The sequence below is a fragment of the Tamandua tetradactyla genome, chromosome 7 (genome assembly GCF_023851605.1).
Source record: "Tamandua tetradactyla isolate mTamTet1 chromosome 7, mTamTet1.pri, whole genome shotgun sequence".
Taxonomy (NCBI): Eukaryota; Metazoa; Chordata; class Mammalia; order Pilosa; family Myrmecophagidae; genus Tamandua; species Tamandua tetradactyla.
In genome coordinates, this window is record NC_135333.1 from 134,301,399 (window position 1) to 134,325,524 (window position 24,126).

The 24,126-nt window shown below is 38.9% G+C and overlaps 1 protein-coding gene across 7 annotated transcripts in view; it reads right to left on the reverse strand.

Moving 5' to 3' along the window:
* Nucleotides 1–24,126, reverse strand: part of GRIP1 (glutamate receptor interacting protein 1) — a 733,183-nt gene that overhangs the window by 75,715 nt on the left and 633,342 nt on the right. For all 7 annotated transcript variants that reach the window (XM_077111339.1, XM_077111343.1, XM_077111338.1 and 4 more), the window contains exons 11-13: nucleotides 19,008–19,194; nucleotides 18,262–18,407; nucleotides 3,363–3,443 (exon numbers count right to left, since the gene is read on the reverse strand). In XM_077111339.1, coding sequence (XP_076967454.1) covers nucleotides 3,363–3,443; nucleotides 18,262–18,407; nucleotides 19,008–19,194 — 414 coding nt within the window. The remainder of the gene's footprint in view (nucleotides 1–3,362; nucleotides 3,444–18,261; nucleotides 18,408–19,007; nucleotides 19,195–24,126) is intronic.

Consider the following 24,126-nt stretch of genomic DNA (forward strand, 5'->3'; position numbering starts at 1 on the left):
TCTCAATCTCTTGATGCTGAGTCCCAGCTCATTCTAGGATTTCTGTCCTAGAAAGCTTATACCGCTGGGAGTCATGTCCCATGTAGACAGGGGGAGGGCAGTGAGTTTGCTTGTTGTGTAGGCTGAGAGAGAAAGAGGCCACATCTGAGCAACAAAAGAAGTTCTCTGGGGGTGACTCTTAGGCCTAATTTCAAGTAGGCTTATCCTATCCTCTGTGAGGTTAAATTTCATATGAACAAACCCCAATATTGAGGGCTTGGCCAATTGCTTTGGTTGTCCCCACTGTTTGTGAGACTATCAGGAATTCTCCACATGGGGAAGCTGAATTTTCTCCATTTCTTCATCATGCCCCCAAAGGGGACTTCGTAAATACTTTTTATTCATTGTTGAAATCAGTCTGGGATTTTTTTTGGCATCACTCTGGACAAACCTACAAAATCTCATGCCCTACTCAAGTTTCCATGTACTTATGATGTTCAGTTAAACTGTCCATATAGGTTATATTAGGAATTGCACTAGTCAAAATAAAAATTTTGTACCAAATAAACATTTTTTGCTTTAGTCTCACATATAAGTTAAAGTTTTAAAATATGAATTACATATATTTTTAATACCCTGCAATTTGACATTTCTTTGTTCTTCCTCATGCAAAAACATTTTTAATTTGTACATTTGGTCACTATCATTGTACACTCTAGGCATTCCTAGATTATACCATCTCAGTTTTTATTGTCTACCTTTCCTTTTGATTTCATTTGTGCCCCAGGGCCTCCTTCCTCTATCATTCTCACATTCAGCTTCATTCAGTGTATTCACATTATTGCATTACAGTTAGGTAATATAGAGGAGGATTTTTTTAAAGGGCACTCCCCTGAATAGCTCAATTATATTTTTATTTATATGAATTTTAGGACTAAATCAATTATATGAAACAATCAGAAAAAAAGACCATGTCTACCTAATTAATACTGAGGAATAAAATAACTGGCAATGGTGACAAAAGTTTCTGAGTAGGGGTCTGCAATCTTTCCACTATTAGTAAGCCTTTCTAAGGACAGGGGCTACATTCTCAAACTTAGCATAGGGCCTAGGGCATAGTAGACGTTCAGGATATATTTGTTGAATGAAAGCAGGAGGATGAAAGAATGGAACGGAAGAAAGGGCCTCTATGTAGAACTCTTGGAGTTGTATGCAATGTACAACTCCAAGACAACTCCAAGACAACTCCACTTGCCCAGCAGCTCTGATGGATAAATGAATGGAAAGGAATAAATGAGTAAGATCATCTTGAAAGTTACACAGGGGCTGCAGAAGCTACCTTGGGCCTCACATATTTTCCAACTGGTAAGTGCTGAGGACTCTCCCCTAATCTCAGTAGCCACAGCTGTTGACAGAATAGTGACATATTATCTTTGTTTCATGAGAAATAAACTGAAAGATTAAGTGGACTGCGCTGGTTTGAAAGGAGGTATGCCCCCTAGAAAAGCCATGTTTTAATCAAAATCCCATTTCATAAAGGCAGAATAATCCCCATTCAATACTGTATGTTTGAAACTGTAATCAGATCATCTCCCTGGATGATGTGATTTAGTCAAGACTGGTTGTTAAGTTGAATTAGGTGATGACATGTCTCCACCCATTTGGGTGGGTCTTGACTGGTTTATCAGAGTCCTATAAAAGAGGAAACATTTAAGAGATTCGGAGAGAGCAGAGAATGCTGCAGCACCAAGAAGCAGAGAGTCCACGAGCCAGTGACCTTTGGAGATGAAGAAGGAAAACGCCTTCTGGGAAGCTTCATGAAACCGGAATCCAGAAGAGAAGAAGCTAGCAGATGACTCCGTGTTCGCCATGTGTCCTTTCAGATGAGAGAGAAACCCTGACCATGTTCACCATGTGCCTTTCCAGATGAGAGAGAAACTCTGACTCTGTTCACCATGTGCCCTTCCACTTAAGAGAGAAACCCTGAACTTCACTGGTCTTCTTGAACCAAGGTATCTTTATCTGGATACCTTAGGTTGGACATTTCTATAGACTTGCTTTAATTGAGACATTTTCTTGGCCTTAGAACTGTTAGCAACTTATTAAATTCCCCCTTAATAGCCATTCCATTTTTGGTATATTGTATTCTGGCAGCTAATAAACTAGAACATGGCCCAATTACATAGTGCTAAGGAAAGGGCTGAATTCTCCAAAATCCCATTTCATCTTTCTACTCAATACATAAATCCTACTCTTCTCCCAACAGGCAACAGTGGGATTTGGGGGGATATAGCCTTTCTCTCATGCACATGATTTTCTCATTAACATTTGGTCAGAATTGTAGTACTACTTTTTCTTAGTGTTAATCTAGATATCTGTGGTTTATTGGTTATAAATAAAATTTCCTTTTCAGTGTTAAATTTATATAGCCAAAGTTGAATTGGATAGCTGTTTCATACTGCTGAATTGATAACTCTTTTATTTATTTTGCCTTGCAACCAACATAAAAGTTGTCTGACAAAGCTGTAGTGAGGTGCTTTATGTAGGGTCATCACTCTTTCTTGGAGGACCTACTTCTTGGTCATAGAAATTGCTTCTATATCTTTTTTGGTCATCATGCTTTAATCATATACTTCATTTTCTAGCTGCACTAATGGATGAACTTGGTCTATGGATATTAAAAGCATAAAAAACTAGATTTCCATTCTATAAGATTCTACAAGGGCTGTAATATTCAAAGTGGTTTTACCAAAGCAGATATATGCTTAAAGCCTAGGAAATAGGGAATTTTATGTGTTCTGCCTTTCTTTTTCAGTTGGTTACTCAGATACCTTGCACGAGAGAGGAATTCAGAAATTTACTAAAGCAAGAGACATTGTTTTAGTTTAGTAAAATAGATTATAGATGCAGAGTGAATGGATAGGAAGATAATCTTAAAATAAATGAGATTTTTGCCAGTTAAACAAATTATCATGAAATTTAAGTTCAAAATATACTAAAATATGGAGATGTGCATTTATATGCACATCTATTCATTCATAGATGTAAGACACAGATATTTATTTATTGAATATTTATTACTTGCCAGGCACTATAATAAGCATATAAATATGTTCTTTTATTTAATTTTTAAAACAACCCTACATTTTATAGGTATCCTCACTGTCACTTTACAGATGAAGAAACACAAGATCAGAGAGAGTTTAAGTAAATTGCCCTATTCAGAGAGCTAGTAAGTGTGTGACTGGCTCCATATTTTTGTATCATTACCCAGAAACTTGGCAACGACCCTTAAATCATTTGCCATACCTGTAAACCTTCTAACAATATAATTTCCAGTGTTTTCCAAATCCTACAATTTAAAAGGAATCACTTCTACTTACAACTTATGGTTATTCCAAGTTCCACGTTGTGCTTCTTCGGTAGCTTTACATGAAATGTTCCACTACTTGGGATGACAGACTCTGTAATTTAAAAACAAAATAAAAAACATGTTTATAAAAGTTGGAAAAATGGAGTATCCATCAATGAAAGTGTTTCAGTAATATTTGGTCATTATCCTCTATAGTTAAAGCGTAGGAACTGAAGTAAAGTGGATTTCTGAAAAACTCTGGTAAACTAAATGCTTGGTGATGAATATATAGTCCATATACGGGCAACTCTGTATAATTTACCACAACAGCTGAGTTCAGTATTTCCCAAGTGTGATTCAGGCACTGTCTACATTAAAACCACCAGGAATGGAGATAAAACATGCAGATTCCGGAACCACCCCAGACCCACAGGCTCAGAATCTCTGAAGATGGAGTCAGGAAGTCTGCGATTTCAACGTGTTTTCTAGGTGATTCTTTGGTACACTAAAAAGTATAAGAACCACAGGGCTGGTTACAGTCTTTCCTCTTTCAGCCATATTTTCACAGAATTTACTGTTCAGCCAGCTTTTTTTTTTTTTTTCTTTTTCCCACCTCTTGTTGGAAGGTAGCTGGGGGAATAAGATTTCAGGAGGGATGTCAGCTTGGCATGATTGTTATTGGCTTCAGAGTCTGTTTGTGCATGTGTGGAGATGTGCCTCAATGTATAATGTAAATAGCGAAAAGAACACTTAAAGGGGTAGAAGCAGGGGTAAAAGTAAAAACAGTAACTAACAGAAAGGCATTGGCCACAACCAATCAGACTTGATGGAGAGTACAGAGTTGGGGGACAGGGCCACAGGACCAGCTGGTCAAAAAGGGCTCTTTACTTTATGGGTCATGGGGAGCTAGCTCCAGGCCCCAGGGGGGGTTAGGGGAGCAGGGGGTACTGGAGCAGGGTAAAGGTGGGCTCAGATAAAAGCCAAACAATAAGGAAGTATGTTAATATTGTTGTCAAGGACAGGGAACCAGGGGGTACTGCCAGAATTTCAATCTTGGATAGAACTAAGTGGATTGTACCAGGGTCTGACTAGTGGATTGTACCAGGGCCTAACTAGTATTTGAAAAAGGAAGGGGCTACATATTCTTAAATATACTCTTCTTAAAATTTCTTTCACATTCTGGGAGATCTCCAATTAGAGAGTAGGGTAAAGGAAATACCCTCTAAAGAGAAAACATGTATTCAAACTAAGTTGCTAATGACTACAATCTCCTCTTGACGGTTTTGGAAAGGGATGGGAAAGAGCATCAACAAGCAAAGGAGACATTGGCAGAAAGGATGATTGTGGAATGCTCAAGCTAAACAACATTTACTGCTTGATTTTGCTTAGGGCTGGCTCACCATTCTGCAAACGGAATTAACTATAGTAGCTGTGAAGTGTATAGATTAGGTCCTTTAGCTCCATTCTAATTTGTTATCCACGCATTTAATGCGTGCACAGAAATGAAGAGAGTTGGTGTTTCCTCCCTTGCAGTGCCTTAACTCGCTCTTCCTGGCTGACTGTCCTTTCCCATGAGAAACTTACGGAGTAAAACTTTTTTTTTTTTTTTTTTTTAAAGAGAGAGGGAGGAAGGGAAGGAAAGACAGAGAAGGAAGGAAGGATGGAAGGGAGGAAGAAAGGGAAACATTTTTAAACATTTTCTTGTTTTATTATATTTTGTTTGTTTGTTTGTTTTTTACATGGGCTGGGGCCGGGAATCGAACCGGGGTCCTCCGGCACGGCAGGCAAGCACTCTTGCCCGCTGAGCCACCGCGGCCCGCCCCGGAGTAAAACTTTTACAAGATCAGCATCTGATTTTCTAATTCAGAAGGTTTGGTGGAGTGTTAAACTGGAGAACACAATAAAAATGTCATTTCCCTCAGCCCTCCAGGCTTCTAGAAAGCCCCCTTTATAAGAGGATCCCTGAGCTGGCCCCCTTAGTCTTGGCTAGTGCTGCTGGGTAAAGGGAAAGCTTTTCTCTCCAGCCTCCTTCCACCCTGTTCACTGGATTCCCAGGGGAGTGTAGAAATATGCTGCTTTCTCCCACTTCCTCCCACTCTTCTAAACTCTCCAGTCCTGTCAGATGTGAGCTTCACATCTGAATTAATACCATTAACTAATATTCTGATCTACCAGAAAGTGAAACAGAAAGTTATTTGTTTGTTTATTCATTAAGAATCTGAATACTTCTCATTTCCCAACAGGACTTGAGGTAGGTAAAATTATTTATTTACCTGATTGGTTTTTTTTTTTTTTTTTTTTAACATGGGCAGGCACCAGGATTAGAACCCAGGTCTCCAGCATGGCAGGTGAGAACTTTGTCTGCTGAGCCACCATGGCTTGCCCTACCTGATTGGTTTTTAAAAAAGACTGGCTAGGGGAAAATGGCGGAGTAGGGTAGGCTGCATTCATGACTACTCTGTAGAACAAGAAAGGGGATGGGGAAAAAATTAACAGGATTGCGTTCCAGGGGGTGAGTGACTGAAAAGAGTCTTCAATATTTCCTAGGGAGAAGAGGGATGGGGATATTGGGAAGAGGAAAGCAGGGTGGATCTGATCAGCTGTGACCCCCACCAGGATAGGCATAGCACAGGGAGGTGTGGATGGGAGGGAACTGACTGTCTCTCTGCTCCAGCCTGCCCCAGCTGCTGGCTGGGGAAACATCACTGCACAACTCCATAGCCAGCAGTGCACATGGGGAACCAGGAGGTACGCTGAGCTACCCACTGCCAAGAGGGTGCTGGGAGCAGTCATCTAGCTGGGAGCTGAAAACAGCTGTCCCACTGGGTGTGGTGAACAGCAGATCCACCGAGTGCTGCAATTAGCTGCTTGCCTCGGGTGCTGCGATCAGCTCCCCTGTCCTGCATGCCAGGCCCAGCCATCTTATCACCAAGCATTGGGAGCAGCCCCCATCATGCATGGATCTTTCTAGCCAGCCACTGCAGTTTGGGATGGGTGGGCTTGAAGGAAAGAGATGCTTCAGGAATGTCACCTGCTAGAAAGAAGCAGTAAATATAGTGTGGCAAACTCTCTGCTTAAGTTTTTTTAAAAAAATATTTTTATATACTTTTAATACTATTGTTAATTTTTTAAAATATATTTATACTTTTATATACATTTTGTTTTATTATTATTATTTTAAAATTTTCTTGTCCTTCTGTAGGTACAGTCTGAGTTCATTCCCAGTATGTCTTGGGATGTCTCCTTCTGACTTCAGGGCCTACTGTTGCTGAGGTATTATTATTATTATTATTAATTTAACTTTTTATTGTATAATATAACATATATACAAACCAAAGAAAGAAAAAAATCAATAGTTTTCAACAAATAGTTACCGGACAGATCCCAGAGTATGTCACAGGCTACCATATGATCCTCTCAGATTTTTCCTTCTAGCTGCTCCAGAATATAGGAGGCAAGAAGGCATAAATATTTTTTTATCATCACAATTGATTTTTTTTTCTTTTTTGTAAAAAATAACATATATACAAAAAAGCTATACATTCCAAAGCACAGCATCACAATTTGTTGTAGAACAGATTTCAGAGTTTGGCATGGGTTATAATTCCACAATTTTAGGTTTTTGCTTCTAACTGCTCTAAGATACTGGAGACTAAAAGAGATACCAATTTAATGATTCAGCCATCATATTCATTTGTTAAATCTTATCTTCTCTGTATAACTGCACTCCTTACCTTTGATCTTTTTATCCCTCTCTTTAGGGGTGTTTGGGCTATGGCCATTCGAATTTTTTCACGTTGGAAGGGTCTGTCAATAATATGGGGTAGGGAGATGGAACTATCTTATGTTCTGGAGAGGCTGGTCCCCCTAGGTTTCAGGACTTTTCTGGTATAGGGACCAATCTCCAGGTTGTATATTTCTGGAAAGTTACTCTAGTGCATGGAAGTCTTGTGGAATCTTACATATTGCCCTAGGTGTTCTTTAGGATTGGCTAGAATGGTCTTGATTGGGGTTTCAGAGGTTACAATAAGTAGCAACATCTAACTGAAGCTTGCATAAGAGCAACCTCCAGAGTAGCCTCTGTTCTAGTTTGCTAGCTGCTGGAATGCGACACACCAGAGATGGATTGGCTTTTAATAAAAGGGGATTTATTTCATTAGTTCTTCAGAGGAAAGGCAGCTAACTTTCCACTGAGGTTCTTTCTTACGTGGAAGGCACAGGATGATCTCTGCTGGTCTTCTCTCCAGGCCCCTGGGTTCCAACAAATTTCCCCGGGTGACTTCTTTCTGCATCTCCAAAGACCTGGGCTGAGCTGCAAGTGCTGAGATGAGGAATGCGGAGCTGCTTAGGCTGTGCTACATTGTGTTCTCTCATTTAAGCACCAGCCAATTAAGTTAAACGTCACTCATTGCAGCAGACACGCCTCCTAGTCGACTGCAGATGTAATTGGCAACAGATGAGGTTCACATACCGTTGGCTTATGTCCGCAGCAACAAGACTAGGTATGCTCACCTGGCCGAGTAGACAACTGAATCTAACTAACACAGCCTCTCTATTCTATTTGAACTCTCTCTGCCACTAATACTTTGTTATACTTCTTATCCCCCATTTGGTCAGGATGGAATTGTTGATCCCATGGTACCAGAGTTGGACTCATCCCTGGGAGTCATTTCCCACACTGCCAGGGACACTTTCATGAGATATGGTTTTTAAAATATTTTAATTTTATTATTATATTTATTTATTTATTTATTTTGGGGGTGCATGGGCCGGGAATTAAGCTAAGGTCTCCTGCATGATGGGTGGTCGTTTGGCCACTGAACTACTGCACCACTGCCGAACTTTCAATACTACCATCAAGTAGAATTATACCCCTACATGGGATCTACCCAGAAGAGCTGAAAACAGGGACAAGCACGGACATTTGCACACTGATGTTCACAGTGGCACTATTCACAATTGCCAAAAGATGGAAACAGCCTAAGTGCTCGTCAGCAGAAGAGTGGATAAATAAAATGTGGTATATACATATGATGGAATATTATTCAGCAGTAAGGTGAAATGAAGTCCCGCGGCATATGACAATGTGGATGAACCTTGAGGACATAATGCTGAGTGATATGTCAAATACAAAAGGACAGATATTGTATGATTTCACTATTATGACTCTGGTAAAGGTAATCTCAGAGGTTGCCCTGTAGAATCTAGCAGACCTAGAGGTACACAGAAGTGAGAGACGGGGGAATGGCTACCCAATGATGTTTCACTTAATTGCAAGGGAATGGACCAAAGTGATGATAACTAATTAGTGAGGTTATAAATAACACTGCCACATTGAAGGATAATACAACTGAAAGAAGATATATAGTGCTATGTATATCACTGATTAAATCTACAATTATAAATAAGTTTTCACATGAACTATTTCAAAGTTTGATATTGGACAAAGTGTCAATAGTAGAGGGGCATAGAGGGAAAATTAAAATTGATATCAACGGTACCACGGCACTATCAGGGGCAACTAATTTGGGAGGAGGAACAAATGATAAGGGGTAGTTTTGATCTGATATTTGGTGAAGCTGTGTTTGTTGGTTCTTTGCCTCTAGAGACCAGTGAAAATTGTCTAAAATTGAGAGTGCTGATGATTGTACAATCAAGTGAGGATATTGTAAATCATATTTGCTTATTTTGGACATTTTCAATAATGTCCAATAGATGGAGGGAGTTGAAGGGTATAATGATTGAGAAGCAGAATGGTGAGCTGTGATACATTTATATGATGGAATACGGTGCGGCTACAAAAAGGAAGAAGGTTAAAAGGCATGCAACAAAGTAAATGAACCCTGAGGATATGATGTTGTACAAAATAAGCCAGAAACAAAACAAATATTGTATAGTCTATTCTAGTAAATACTTACAAGAAAATTTGGTCCTGGATTATAAGTTCTTATAGTAGTCACATTTATTCCTGAGCTTTAAGTGCTATTTCTAGATTTTGAGATGCTGTGCTATGTATGTATAACCTGGTATTTCCCTGGAACTTTGGACACCTGTGTGACAACTAAGACTCAGAGTTGGAGTTCTGTAGCTCTGAAAGTTTGCATTTCCATATACAACAACTGTTAAAGAAACCGAAAAAGAGAGACCAGGCTTCGCTTAGAGATAAGAATGAAGCCAACTGGGTTGGGACTAAGGTAAATCAGGATACAGGGTAAAGGATGACTGTCTGTACTTTAGAACTTAACCAACTGTAGGAGACCAAAGGAAGAGAGGTTTATTTTGTCCAAAACATAAAGTTTCTGTAGCATATAATCTAATTCAACCTGACTGCATAGTTCATTAAAACAACCCAAATACATGGAGCCCATAACGGGAACGAGGGCATGTAATTCTGTATAGCTTAATGTAATACCCAGATACATTCTGGAGCATGTTGGGCAGATAATTAAAAAACATTGGCAAAGTCCTTTGAGGGACTGGAGCGAAAAAAAAAAAAATGGAACTATTAAACTTTCCCACCTGGGAAACCCTGGATACTCTCTTAAACACTAGGGACTCCCAGGTCAATAGGTCAAGTCTTTGATCTTGAGGTTTGTTCTTATGAAATTTATTTTTGTAGTGGAGAAGCTAAGCCTACCTATACTTATGCCTAAAAGTTACTTCTAGAGAACCTCTTTTGTTGCTCAGATGTAGCCTCTCTTTAATGCAAGTAAAATCATTATCCTCTCTGTTATGTGGGACATGATGTCCTGGGGTGTATGTTACCCTGGCAATGTGGTAATGCAAGTAAAATCATTATCCTCTCTGTTATGTGGGACATGATGTCCTGGGGGTATGTTACCCTGGCAATGTGGGACTTGACTCCTAGGGATAAGCCTGACCCTGACACTGTGGAACTGACAACATATTCCTGATCAAAAAGGGGAAAATAAATATAACAAAATAAGGTATCAATGATTAAGAGGGTTCAAATGGAGTCAAGAGGCTATTCTGGAGGCTACTCTTATGCAAGCTTCAGCTAGATATTGTTAATTGCCAAGGTTTGCCAAACCTCCAACCAACATCACGACTGTTAACCCTAAAGAATACCCAGGGCTCTGTGTGAGATCTTAAGAAAGTCGCACGTACTAAGTTCACTTTTCAGAGACCTAAAACCTCTAGATGGTTCCTAGGCCAGATAAGTCCTGAAACCCAGCGGTGCCAGTCTCTCCAAGAATATCAACCAGTTTCATACCCCTAGCCCATATTGTCAACATCTCTTTTCAACATGAAGAAGTTAGAATGGCCATTGCCCAAATATTCCTAAGATTGGGAGAAGGGTCAAAGGAGAAGGAGGAGTTATAACAGAGAAGTTAGGATTTGACAAATGAGTATGACTGCTGAATCATTATATCGATATGTCTTTTTAGTCTCCAGTGCCTTGGAGCAATTAGAAGGCAAAAACCTGAATTTATGAAACTGGAAACCCATACCAAACTTTTGAAGTCTGTTCTATAACTAACTTTTTAAATGTACTTTGAAATTTATTGCTTTTTTGTATATATGTTACACTTCACAATAAAAAATGTTTACAAAAAAAAAACTAACAAACCTTGCCCATGCATGTACAAATGACGTCTGGAAACACTGAGACAGAATAGTTACCATGCCACATTTTGTTTTATCAATTTTTAATGTAGGAAACTTGACCAAGATTAACATCCTAATGGTACTTGAGAAGATATTATCATTCCTAGGCAACTGTAATGGATCATTTTTTACTACATAAGATTTGAAATATTCATAGTGTGAACAGATATCAACAAATGAATCTCTTTGATCAAACTGTGGCTTCATTTTAATCTTTAAATGCCAACATGATTTATTTTACATTTGGTGGGTTTTAAAAATATAATTACTTGGTTTCAAAGCAAAGGCACATTTAATTTGGGGTTTCTTAAGGAAATACTAGTAAAGAAGAAAATATTTGGAAAAGTAATAGATTTAGAAGAAGTAAACAGAATCTGAGAACAAATGATGTTTATTTTGCTAGAATCCATGTGATTATTTTGTGCTGTCCTTCTTTTTCTTTATCTTTGTTAATACTATAATTAAAAACACATTTGGGTAAGCAAACGCTCCCTTTTTTCCAATTGGTTTGCTTTTGTGTCTGACTTATTTACTAGTGGCAGAGTAAGATACAACCAAATCATAATCCATCAGCCTGGACACATACTTGTGAGATTTGAAAAAAAATTAAGGAATTCTCAGGAGATGTAAATGTTTAATGCTCATTCACTCAGAAAAGCCCACTGGAGTCTCCAGTATTGATGGCAAACATCGATTTGATAGGATTTTCACTGGGACCTCTTATCAGAACATAGCTGTGTTTTTTCCAACAAAATAACTCCAGAGTTAAAGCAGAAAATTCAGCTATTCAAGATATTATTGGAGATGGGCATGTAAAAGATAGTCTTGAATAAGGGAGAATGTACATTAAGCATAAGTTATAATTAAAGTTTTATAAAATATATGTGATAAAGATTTTCTTTTTTTTTTTTTGGAAGTGCAGAGTCCAGGAATTTACTAAGCAAAGGTAGCTTAAGCTTTTATTTGTTAGAGTGATAGGGTTATGAGTACTTCAAACTTCAAAAAAAATTTCCATTAAGGTCACTGTGATATTTTTGTGATCTATTTAAAGAGATAGATTAATGCAAAAGTACATATACCCTCACACTTTAACCACACTCTGTCATTTAAAATATTCACAAAATTGAGACAGCTTATTTCTGAGACCCCAAAGTTTGGGAATTAATATCTATTTATATTACTGAGGAGGAGTTTTGGAAATGGATGGTGCATATTCAGACAACGTGCTGGTTTGAATTTGTTATGTACCCCAGAAAAGACCATGTTCTTTTTACTCCATTGTTGTGGGGGCAGATCTATTGGGGGTGGGAATCTTATGGTTAGGTTTTTTCAATTGAGATGTGACCTACCCAATTCAAGGTGGGTCTTAATCCTTTACTAGAGTCCTTTAGGCGAGGATAAGAGCAGAAACAGAGAGAGAGACTTCAGAGAGAGAAATGCCCCAGAGATGCTAAGAAGGACCCACAGGAGCTGAGAGCCACTGAAACCAGAACTGAGGAGAAAAGGCCAGCAGATGTCGCCATGTGCTTTCCCCCATGCCACAGAAACTCTGGGTGCCAGCAGGCTTTCCTCAGAGAAAGTACCTTCTTCTTGATGCCTTAATTTGGACATTTATGGCCTTGAAACTGTAAATTTGTAATACACCTCACTGTAAAAGCCAACCCATTTCTGGTATACTGCATTCCGGCAGCTTTAGCAAACAGAAACAATTAGGAGTGAATTCAAATGAACAGGACAATCTTGAAACAGCTCACATCCAAAGATTCCCTACCCATGTCCCAGTTCTTGAGTGGCTAAAAGATATGTTTCTGATTCCAAAAGATTCCAGGAGAATGGTAATAACTAATTAGAGTGCTTTATTGGGACTCAGATGCTATGTCTTGGGATCAATTAGTGATATCTGCTGTGAGAAAGGGAGTAGTGAATAATAGCAAGGGAATTTTTTTCTGGCCCCATTCTAGATCATTTCAATACATTTTAAATGAAGGGCAGTGCAACAGTTTCTCAGTGGCAGAATTCTCACCTGCCATGCTGGAGACCCGGGTTCGATTCCTGGAGCCTGCCCATGCCGAAAAAAAAAAAAAAAAAAAAAAAATGCCTGGAGATTTTTGGAACAGTCAAGGGTAACTCTGAAATAAAAAGGAGAGCGGGGGAGGGTGTGTGTGACCTCACACTCCCTTTATCCTGAACTTTATCAAGGAAGCTGGGTATTAAACAAAATGGGTTTAATAGACAAAGATGCTATTTTTTTTATGAGCTTAAACCTAAGATATTAAAACATTTAATCAACAAGTAGCATAAATTTATAAAATACACATATACATAAGTATGCATTAAGCAAATGATGAACAAATATTGAGGATACATGTAAAATAAAATGTACTTATAGCACAAGTAAATATTTAGAGTCTGCTTATGGAGAAGGTCAAACTGTGGTGGTCATTTGAATGATGAAAAATAAATGGCTTGGGATTGGGTTTTGGGGGTTTGCAGGAAAAGTGCAATAAATGGATGAAAACGTTGAAGCCCACAGTGAGCTCCTCTTTTTAGAATTTCCATGGCATTTAGATGTAGACTTGGGTGCTTTGTTATATATTGTTGTATCCTCTAATTCAGTGCTGAACCAGGGACGATTCTGTGGTCCAGGGGCATTTGGAAATGTCTGGGGACAATTGTGATCATCATGACAGGGTGGACGTGGGGGTTGCCACTGGCATCTTGTAGGCAGAGGTTAGGGTTGTGTAAAATGCACAGGACAAACCTCCTCCATTCCCTCCCACATATAACAAAGAATGCCAGTTGAGAACAATCCTCCACCCCCAACAGCTTCATGCTGGCAAATCTGACACCTCTTTGAACTGAAGAAGCAATGTACAGTGATATGGAAAGACAGGGAGTAGTTAGCAGATCTGGGTTGTGTCATGCACTTTGCTGTATGACTCTGAATTTCCCCACCTGAGCCTTAGTTTCCCCATTTATAGACAGATGATGGTACTGGATTCTAAGATTCCTTTCACCACTATGTTCTGTGATTGTAGAAAGTACTTTTTGGGATTCTGCACAGTCTTCTTAAAATACCATTCCCGCCTAACCATCTGACTGGTTCAATCAGATTCCTGCTTGGCCACAGGGGAGGATGCTAAACCTAATCTGGGCCAATTAGATTCTTTTTCCTGGGAATTAGCAATTAGAATTGACTGATCCTGGCTGGGGGCTTTAAAAAGAAAGGGATAAAAAGGAAGGGATTTATCAGGGATGGGAAATTAGGTCTAACAAAAAGAGAAATCGTGTCTACAGAGAGATAAATAGAGTACATGCATGGGAACAAGCAGCACTGGGAGACCAAGAATCCCAGGAAAACAGTGAGAATGATCTCAGTTCTTGATGCAAACCAAACTTTCTGACCCCAATCCCTCAGGACATCCAGTGGCACTGCATTCATTCTTCCATCCACCAAGTATTTACTGAGGGCCTCCTATATTCCAAGCATTATATTGGGCACTAGGTATACATTAATAAGCAAAAGGCACAAAGTCCCTGACATCACAGATTTTCTACTGGAGAAGAGAGGCAACAAGCAAATAAATACACAACCTCGGGGCAGAGGAAGAGCTATGAAGAAACATACATCTGAGTAAAAGGATAGAAAATGACAGATGGTCAGGGAGGGCTTCTCTGAGCAGGTGTCATTTGAACAAAGACCTGAATGACATGAGTAGGCAAACCTCAGACCGTGTCTACAAAGACTATGTCAGCCCTGGCAGAGGAAACAGTAAGTACAAGGTGCTTAGAAGGGACTGTACTGGGCATTTGGGGGCAAGTTTACCCTCTTCGTCATTTCCAGTCCCACCATCATTCTGAATGATTCCATTGCGTGGATGGTCTTTTTACCACACTGTATTTGCAATTTGAGACCTCCACTGGGTGAATTATATTCACCTCCATTGGACTTCACTTCATCAACTCACTACTGTAGCCACACCCTGAGTCTTGACCTCCTCTGAGATCCTAAAGTCTAACATGACACTTTGACCTCAATCTCCCAGCTACTCGCACTCTCCTTTCCTTTCTCTCACCATATCCATTTTTCTTCTTGAAGATCTCTAGTTCCTTAAACCCTCTCTTTCCTCCCAGTCTACCAGGCTAGTCCTTTATTGATTTCCATCCCTTACCAATCTGACTTTTTCAAACACAGGGTATATATCGTAGTAGCCAGATGTGGTCTTTGGAGTCAGACCACCTGGGTTAAAATTGCAGCTCTATCATTAAATATATATGTCTCAATGTTCTCTTCTATAAAGTGGACATAATAGTAACCTTCTCCATTGCTGTTATAAGGACCAAATGAGAAAATACAATACAATGCTTAGTAAGTACATGATGCTGAATAAAAATTTGATAAATATTATCAGGATAATTATTTTGATATTATCATAATTATTCATCTGCTTTCCTGGTAGCAATTTGAACTTTCTTGACTCCTCTACTTCTGCAGGACCTTCTCTGGAAATCCCAATTTCTTGCTCAATCTGGTTATCTATTTTTCTGCTTTTATTCTTGGGCAGCTGAAGACTCTTGGAAAAAAAAAAAACTACTTCACATGCAGGTTAACACTATTATAAATTTAGAGCTTCTAGACTCTGCTTGGTTGGCCACCCACCTTGAAAACCCCTTTACATGCTTCTGGTTGTTTTATTCACTCATTCCCCCCATTAGAATTTGCCATTCTTCTCAACTTTCCAAGCTGCTGATCTCTTTCATATTTGTTAGATGGTGCCTACATGAAATTTCTAAACACAGTTTTGTAAACATATTTTTAGTCTCGTCTCCTACTGTTCAAATGCAGTCTTCTACTGGTTATCCTAGGCTAATTATCTACCTGTGTTCCAGATACTTCTCCCTCTCATTCCTTTGAGGATCTGAATTTACCTTTATCTCTTCTCTCCCACATTCACTGCAGTCCCCAAATGGATTCAAATCTCCCCAATCTTAACAAAACAAAATAAAACCCCTTTTAACTCTAAATCCCCTTTATCTGTTGTAACATCTCTTTTCACCTAAAGCTAAATTTCCTAGTAAATAATATAAGCTGTAATTGTTGTCAACTTCTCTACTCTTCCTTCACTCCACAACTCACTGCAATCTGACTTTTGTTCCTCACTCTCCTGAAACTACCTTGGCAAGGAAAGGCAATCAATGTCTTCCTTCCTTATTGCCAAATCCAATGGACATTTCTGTTTCACGTTATCTGAATTCTCTGCAACACCTTTACACTACTGATTATGACTTTTGCCTTGAAACTCTTTCCTTGGATTCCAAGATGCCACCTTCTCCTGGTTCTCCTACATGGCATGCTACATCTTCTTCATTGCATTTGTTAGCATCCTTTCCCTTTACATCTCTGTATTCTTCAGATAGCGTTATTCCTTGGTCCTCTACTTATCCCCCAACTCTTTACCTAGTGTCTCCTTCATTCCAGCAACTTTATCAATCACTAATGTGTGGTAACTCCTCAGTTCTACTCTAGGTAGTCCCATTCTAGTCAGTCCCCTAATCCTGGGCACCAAAAGGCATTGCCTACAGTCTCCTGGACATGTCTTGGTGATTCCACTGGCAACAGAAATACAAGTCTATTCTTTAAAAAAGAAAAGTCCATTCTTACCTTTCAACAGTTTTTTCTCATGTCTAACTGACTATGAGCTCTTTGAGGATATTTATCCTTCCTATTTTCTGTTTCATTCATTTGAATATAGTATGGTGCCTAGCAATTAGTAACTGGTGCTTGATAATTTTTGAATTAAGGAATGGATGTGCTTCTCTTTTTTGCCCTGGTATTTGCAGTGAAGTTGTTGACTCATGTCTAAAATACAAGTCTTTTGTTACTTTAAATTTCCATTCCTCTAATATTATCAGTTAAAGACATCACTATCTATCCAACTGCTTATCCTCATGCTCTCAGGAGTCATCCATGCTTCCCTTTCCCACATCACCCTCATCTAACCCATATGCAATTCCTGTGAGCCTTCCTTCAAACTATGTCCTACATTTCACTATTTGTCACCACTTGTAGCACTAGCATCCAGTCCAAGCCACCATCAGTCTTCACTTGCCCAGCAGCTATAGCCTTGTATTTTCTGCTTCTTTTCTCATACCTTTACATTTTGAAAGGATCATTCTAAAACATTAATCAGACTATCTCATTCTTCTTCATAAAATGTTCCACGGCGACATTACACTTAAAAATTAATCTAAATTCTTTACAAGACACTGCACAACTTGGCCCCTTCCAATTCCTCCAAACCCATCCCCAAATACAAATCCCACCACCGCAGCTCTTTTTACTGTTCCTCAAATACACCAAGCATGTTATTCTGACTCATATTCTTTATTCTGGCTACTCTCTCAGCCTGGAGTGCTCTTCTCCTAAAACCTTGCATGCCTAGCTCCTTATCAACCTCTAAATCTCTGCTCAACTGATCACTTCCTTAGAGAGTCATCCTACAAACATAGCTCCCCCATTGTCATTTTCCAGATCCTTACCCTGACTTGTTTTCCTTAGAGCTTATATCACTGTCTAATGGATATTTGTCAACTGTTGTTAACTTTCTGTGCTGCTCTAATATAAGCTTCATGAGAATTAAGGATTTTATTTTTCTTCCCTATTTACCTTTGCCAGAAGAGTAACTGTCATGCAATAAACACTCAGTAAATAAATGTTGAGATAAAAACCTCCTTATGTCCAAATGCATATCTTTACTGATTGCTTAAGGATTTTGGAGTCTGTTGAATAGTCTTTCACTGTGTTAAGACAATTTTCTTAAATGGGAACTAGTGCTAACCTCTGAAACCTGCCCACCTACAGAATAAATATTTACCTACTTGGCCTGTATAAACCTACTTAATGAATTCTCTTATTGCCCCTTGCAGAACTTTCATATGTTCTTTGCAGAGTAATAACATGGTGGAAAGGGACAAAGAGGTTTTTGTTGTCTCTGTGAATGAAGAATATAGTTTCCCTAGCATATAGGGACAAGTTAAGAAGTATAGGGTCCCGTGGTTTTTTTTAATCACTCTGACAGTAGCTATTACATATTCAAATTGTCACATTTATTTTCAGTTGTTCTTACAGTGATATTTTAATGAATAATACAAAACAATGCTCAATTCAAAATGACACTCCAAACCTAAACAAAACATGTTCTACTTGTAAAAAAAATAGGTCCCCCTCTGCCAGGTAACAAATACAATTCACATGTGGTCCTCCCCCCGACTGCCTCTGACCTGAGATTATAGAATCATACCTGCAACATCAAACTCGATTTCCAGTGTGACCTTGCTAGTGATGGAAGAGTCTCGGAGGAGTTGATTGGCTTCCTCAAAGGTGCTGTCTTCAGTTGGAATTCCATTAATTGCCATCACTCTGTCTCCAATCTGTAGCACCCCACATCTAAATTTAGAACCATACATTAGAGTTTGCAGACAGATTTTAAAAGTTATCAAGTTGAGGCTGTCAAATCTACATTATTTGATCCCTGCGAAATAGCATCACCATTTGGTCTTGTTTATTTAATGCTGTGGGCATCATATTAGGCCAGCTACAATCAATATCTTGCACTCTTGCATTTCCTGGCTACAAATGTGAGTAAGGGAATACTTAATTATCCCAGAGAAGTAATTAATAATTCAGCACCATGATATTTGTTATAATCTGATCTGAGCCAATCTATAGTAATGATGAAATGTATATTCCCCTATGGTATAGAAATTATTAAAGTTTGAACTTCGGAGATTTTAAAATAGTTTTTCTCCTTTTTAATTAATATAGCCTTGAGTCCCCTGATGGACAAAATCTGGTAGATAAAGGCATCCATACTTATTAGTCTTCTCAGACCTGATCAAGAACATAAAATTTTATTGTCAGAACAGAACTCATTACGTTCTGCATTTCCTGCATTGAGCACTGTTTCATAATTTATTAGTAATTCAAAGATAGTCAGCAACCAGAAAGGCAGAGCAGGAAAAGATGCCAAGAAAGAAAGTGTCTCACCTCTCTGCTGGGCTGTCAGTTTCAATATAGGAAATCAGAGGTGGAGAAGAGAGAGTTTCCGTGGCAAACACACTGCCTTGCAGCTGTATTCCAAAGCCTGTGACAGGATCTGCTGTCAGCACAACCTCTGTGGTTTCTGTGTGAACAACCTGCCCAGCCAAGCCAACTGTACTAGATGCTAAAGACACTAGGGGAACAAACATGAAAGAGAATGACTTCAGGTTGGAACAGCACGAAGAAGGGATAACAGCATTTCCAAAACAGATCTTGGCTTTGAAAAAAGCTCATTGGCACTGGTGGGAAGTTAAAGTTAGGTCTTCTAGCAGAACATTTAGGTAGAGTTGAACAAGGTATACGAAATCCCAGTATTTGTTACATGTCAGCTGTAACACCAGTGTAACTACTTTCCTTCTCCCCCAAACCAGGGAGAATCACGGGGGCTGTGGGAAGAGGATGGCCTGAGGGTCAGAGTACCTGGGTTTTGGTTCTGGTTCTGCGTCTAAGCAATCAGCTGAGGGAGCCTAGGGTATGTCATTTGGCTTCTTTTTGTGTCTTTTATACTATCTAGTAGAAAGGGAATTGGGCTAGTCCGTCTAATGGTTTTTCCACTTTAGCTTTCTGCACCTCAGCTCTATTGATTTTTTATCAGTAATCTGCCCTTCAGCTTAGAAGAAACCACAATCTAAGTCTGGCCCTTGCTGCAGAAAGTTTGCTCTGATCTTCGAACTTACTCTAGCATTGGGTTGGCATGATGGAACTGTTTAAACTCTATAGTTCACCTACCCCAAATTTGGACTCTTGAATCCTTGTTCTTTTCTATTGTGTCACCAGCCTACCTGGGAGTCTTCTGTTTCCTCATTCCTCTGACAGTCATCTAAGCCTCAATCTGAGGATGTCTTTGTTTGCATCCTCAGTCTAGTTCAGGTAAGGGCTGTTTCACTCCTGGAGGCCTTTCAGCCTTGCTCACTGGGACGCTTGTATTTGCTCTCTATGAGAAGCTCTCTGCCTCCAGAGTCCTGTGCTGGACCCTCACTTCCTCCCAAATTGGTCTTCTGGCCCCCTTACTTTAACTGAAACCTGATGACACTATTTGCGTTAAAACCTTCTTTAAGCAGGTTTTAAAGCCATTTTCCTTTACTCTCCTGATGTGAAACAAAGAGAAAGATGGGAGTATATATAATACTCCTTGCTTCTTAAACACAGTGGTTTTTTTTTTTTTTTAATATTTTTATTGACAAAACCACACACAAACACAAACATTCTTAACATACAAACATTCTATACTTGGTGTGCAGTCAATGGCTCATAATATCATCACATAGTTGCGTATTCATCACCATGATAATTTCTTAGAACATTTGCATCACTCCACAAAAAGAAATAGAAAAAAGAAAAAACTCATACATACCATACCCCTTACCCCTCCCTCTCATTGACCACCAGTATTTCCAACTACCCAATATATGTTGACCTTTGTTCCCCCTATTATTTGCTTTTTTTAATCCATACTTTTTACTCATATGTCCATACCCTAGATATAGGGAACATCAGACACAAGGTTTTCACAATCACACAGTCAATTTGTAAATGTATGTTCAAGAAATAAGGCTACTGGAGTACAGCTCTACAGTTTCAGGCACTTCCCTTTAGCCACTCAAATACATTATAAACTGAAAAGGGATATCTAAATAATGCATAAGAATAACCTCCAGGATAACCTTTGACTGTCAAACGCAGTGCTTTTATCTTAGATCTCTTCTTTTTAAAATCTATGATCTATACTTATTTCTTCTTCATCTCACCCTCAAACTCATAGCCTTCTGAATATTAAAAAAAATTACCTCAGTTTCCTGACTTCAAGATATGGCTTTTAGTCTTTCTCCACTAACCCAACGTGTTTTCTTGTGCTCAGTATCTTTGCCAGTATCTTTGACATCCTTAGTGATAACTACCTAATGTCCTGGCTTTATGTTCTTCAGCTCTCTCAGTGTCAGTTATCAGCAATTCTGCTTCACTGCAGCTCTCTGCCAGCAGTGCTTTACCCCATCTTTTTCAGAAAGGATAGATCTCCAATATCTTAATATCTGAATCCTCTTCTGATCACATACATCTGATTAGCTATCTTTCCAAGTTCCTATCAGTCTAATTCTTTGTGACTCCTAGTCCTAGTCTCTCTGATTTGCTTGAAAACTGATAAAATGGTTTTCAAGTAAAAATTTTATCAGTAGCTGTTTCCCCTTCGAATGAAAGCATCCTCTTCAAAAGCTTCTGCAGTTGAGGGAGGAATGGGAAACCCCAGAGACCCACCCCTTACTCATGTGGGAATCTGAGAAAATTAGTGTGAAAGCCATCCTCTTCACCCACTGTCTTCTGCTGACTTAATTTCCCTCCACTAGTCCACTTGGACTCCACAGTGACCATTTCAAAGACACATCTGCTAGTATCAGAGACTCTTCAAACCCACGTGATATTTCTGTACTCTATACTCTTTGGTACTGCTCAGTCAAATCTCTCCACTGCTGGTACTGAGTTGTCAAAGGATGCTGGAGAAAGTCATTGTAACTTTATATTCTGTTGGGCCCTCTGGAATCCTTCATTGTATAACATTTTTATATTTTATTCGATTCTTCAGAGGATCTATCTTAAATGCTTCTATCTTTTAAAAGTCAAACTTTACTCTTTATCTAATTTCCTACAAGACTAGAAAGATCCAACCATGTGACAAGAGTTCCTTCAATATCTCTCTTTTCAACTCAATTTCTCTATACCACCACCACTTCTTTCTTGATCATGGAGGAATACTGAATACAAGAGTCTTGATACAGCTATCTTTCCTTCCATTTCAAGGTTAATTTCTCCTTTTGGTGTTCTTGTTATTATCTCTTGTCACCCCTCTGATTTTGTGTCATACAAATTTCCTCTCTTGTTGCTTTTCCAAACTTTTCTACTCACTCCCCTACATTCCCCTACATTCCCTATTGAAATTGCTTTCCTGACAGTCACTGACAATTTCCAAATTGCTGGTTAGGCCTCACCTGCTCTAATCAATGGGCTTCAGTGACCATCCTTTCTTTCTGAAATTCCTCTGTTGGATTCAGCCAAGTTCTGTTCTTAGTTTCTTTCTTTTTCAGACTCTACCAGTTCCTTTGCCTCCTTCTGATGCCTGCCACAGAGTAGCTATGGTTCTGTACTGTCTTATATACTCACATTCTCAGACTTTCCCTGTTCACTTTTAAGGCTTCTAATATGACCTTTGCATATATCTTCTTAAATCTGTCTCTCAAGTGCCAGTTTTGAATTTCCATATCTGTTAGTATTCCATCTTTAAAGATGTTTCATTGACTCCTCAAACCCAATATTGCAAAACCGACTCAGTCATCTTTGCCTCCCCATTGCTACTACTATTTCTTTCAATGGGACCATCATGCTTATAGACCTCCAGATATGAAATCTCAAAATAGTCTTTAGCTCACAACTCCCCATTGTCTTTTAAATTCAATGAATTGCCAAGTTTTTTTTCCGGATGACCACGAAATTACATCTTGTATAAGACTTCTTTTCTCTTTCTGCTGCCCGTATCTTAATTCAGGATTTTCTAACTTTTTATCTCAATTGCTCTAATACCCATATTTCTGGGTCTTCTCCTACTCAGTGTTTTCTACATATTATTGCTAAATTAACATTTCCTTCATCATGAGACCCCCATTTATTTACCCACCACTGTTGGCTCTCACCATCACTAATATAGACTACGGTATAGACTTCTAATTAGTGCCCTTGCCTCTTGTCTTACGGTAACATCCTCCAAATTTATGTCACGGTGTAGTTCTTAATATGCAAATGTCATCCCCCAACTTAGAATCTGTCAATGGCTATAGCCTATGGAACAAAATCTTCAATTCTTAACACACTGGGTCCCTTCATGAATTCATTTTCTCCTATGCATCCAGGTTCATGTTCCTCCATTTTCCCTTCATATACCATGTGTTCCAGTCTTGCTTTCACACCTCTGCCTCTTTGGCCCTTGACTTACGTTTTCAATGCCCTTTTCTTACCTTTGGGATTAACTCCTGCCCTGACTTATTCAGGCAGAGTTAAGTACTTTCTTTTCTACATTCCCACAGACTCTATTATATGTCTTATTTTAGCATTTATCAGGTTTTTGTTGCTTGCCTGTTTTAAGTTGGGACCAGTTATCTTAATGCTTGAATCCCAGTGCCTGGAATATTCAACAAATGAATCAAGTTTTGTGACAGTATCCTTGTTTGGAATTACATATAGTTCATTTTTACTGCTGAGTTGCTATAAGGAACTAGAATCTATTCTTCAGAACTCAAGCTTTTCTATTGTAGTAGATACTCCAGCATTGACGCTGACAGGGCCAGCGATAGTGAGGTAGACCATTTGTCCAGGACAGGAAAAGAAAGATATACTTTTCCTCCTTAAAAAGTACCATCACTGTTTTGTCTCAGTGGCATTACTATCAATGAGGTTAAAGTAGGCTGTGGTGAGGGTGTAGGTCCTCCAACTCAAAGCTTTTTACAGGTGGGTGGCCTACGATTCTAAGGTCTGATACGTGGACTATCATGTATTCATCCAGACGACATTTTCTTGCTGATGTGGATTGTACTTTGCTTTCCAGATCACAGATTTTGCTATCAGTAGCACAAAACCATCAGACGATATCTCCCTGGGAGTAAGGATCTGGAGAGTTGTATTTCTCTCTAGTTATTACTCATAGCAGAAGGAGTATACTATTAGAACATCACCTATTTGACAGATTATTTCTACTCCAGCTTTTAGGTAACACTTTTTAGACTTAAACAGAATACTTTACTTCCTGTGAATCTTTCTTTAGGTTCACATCACTACATTTTTTTTCCATTTGAAATCTCAATTTCATATAATTTTTGGACTACGTAATTGGTGTTAAAAATGTTGCTAGACCTTTAAGTCAACTGTTTTCCATCTCCATTAAGAAAGAATCAAGAAGAAATGGGTCAATTTCATAGTAATAGGGGATTAGGTCAGATGAGGACCTTCTCAAAGGTAAAATCTGATTTATTTTTGGAACTTTTAGAGAAGAAAGTTGAGGATTCTCATTCACTGAAAGGTTTGA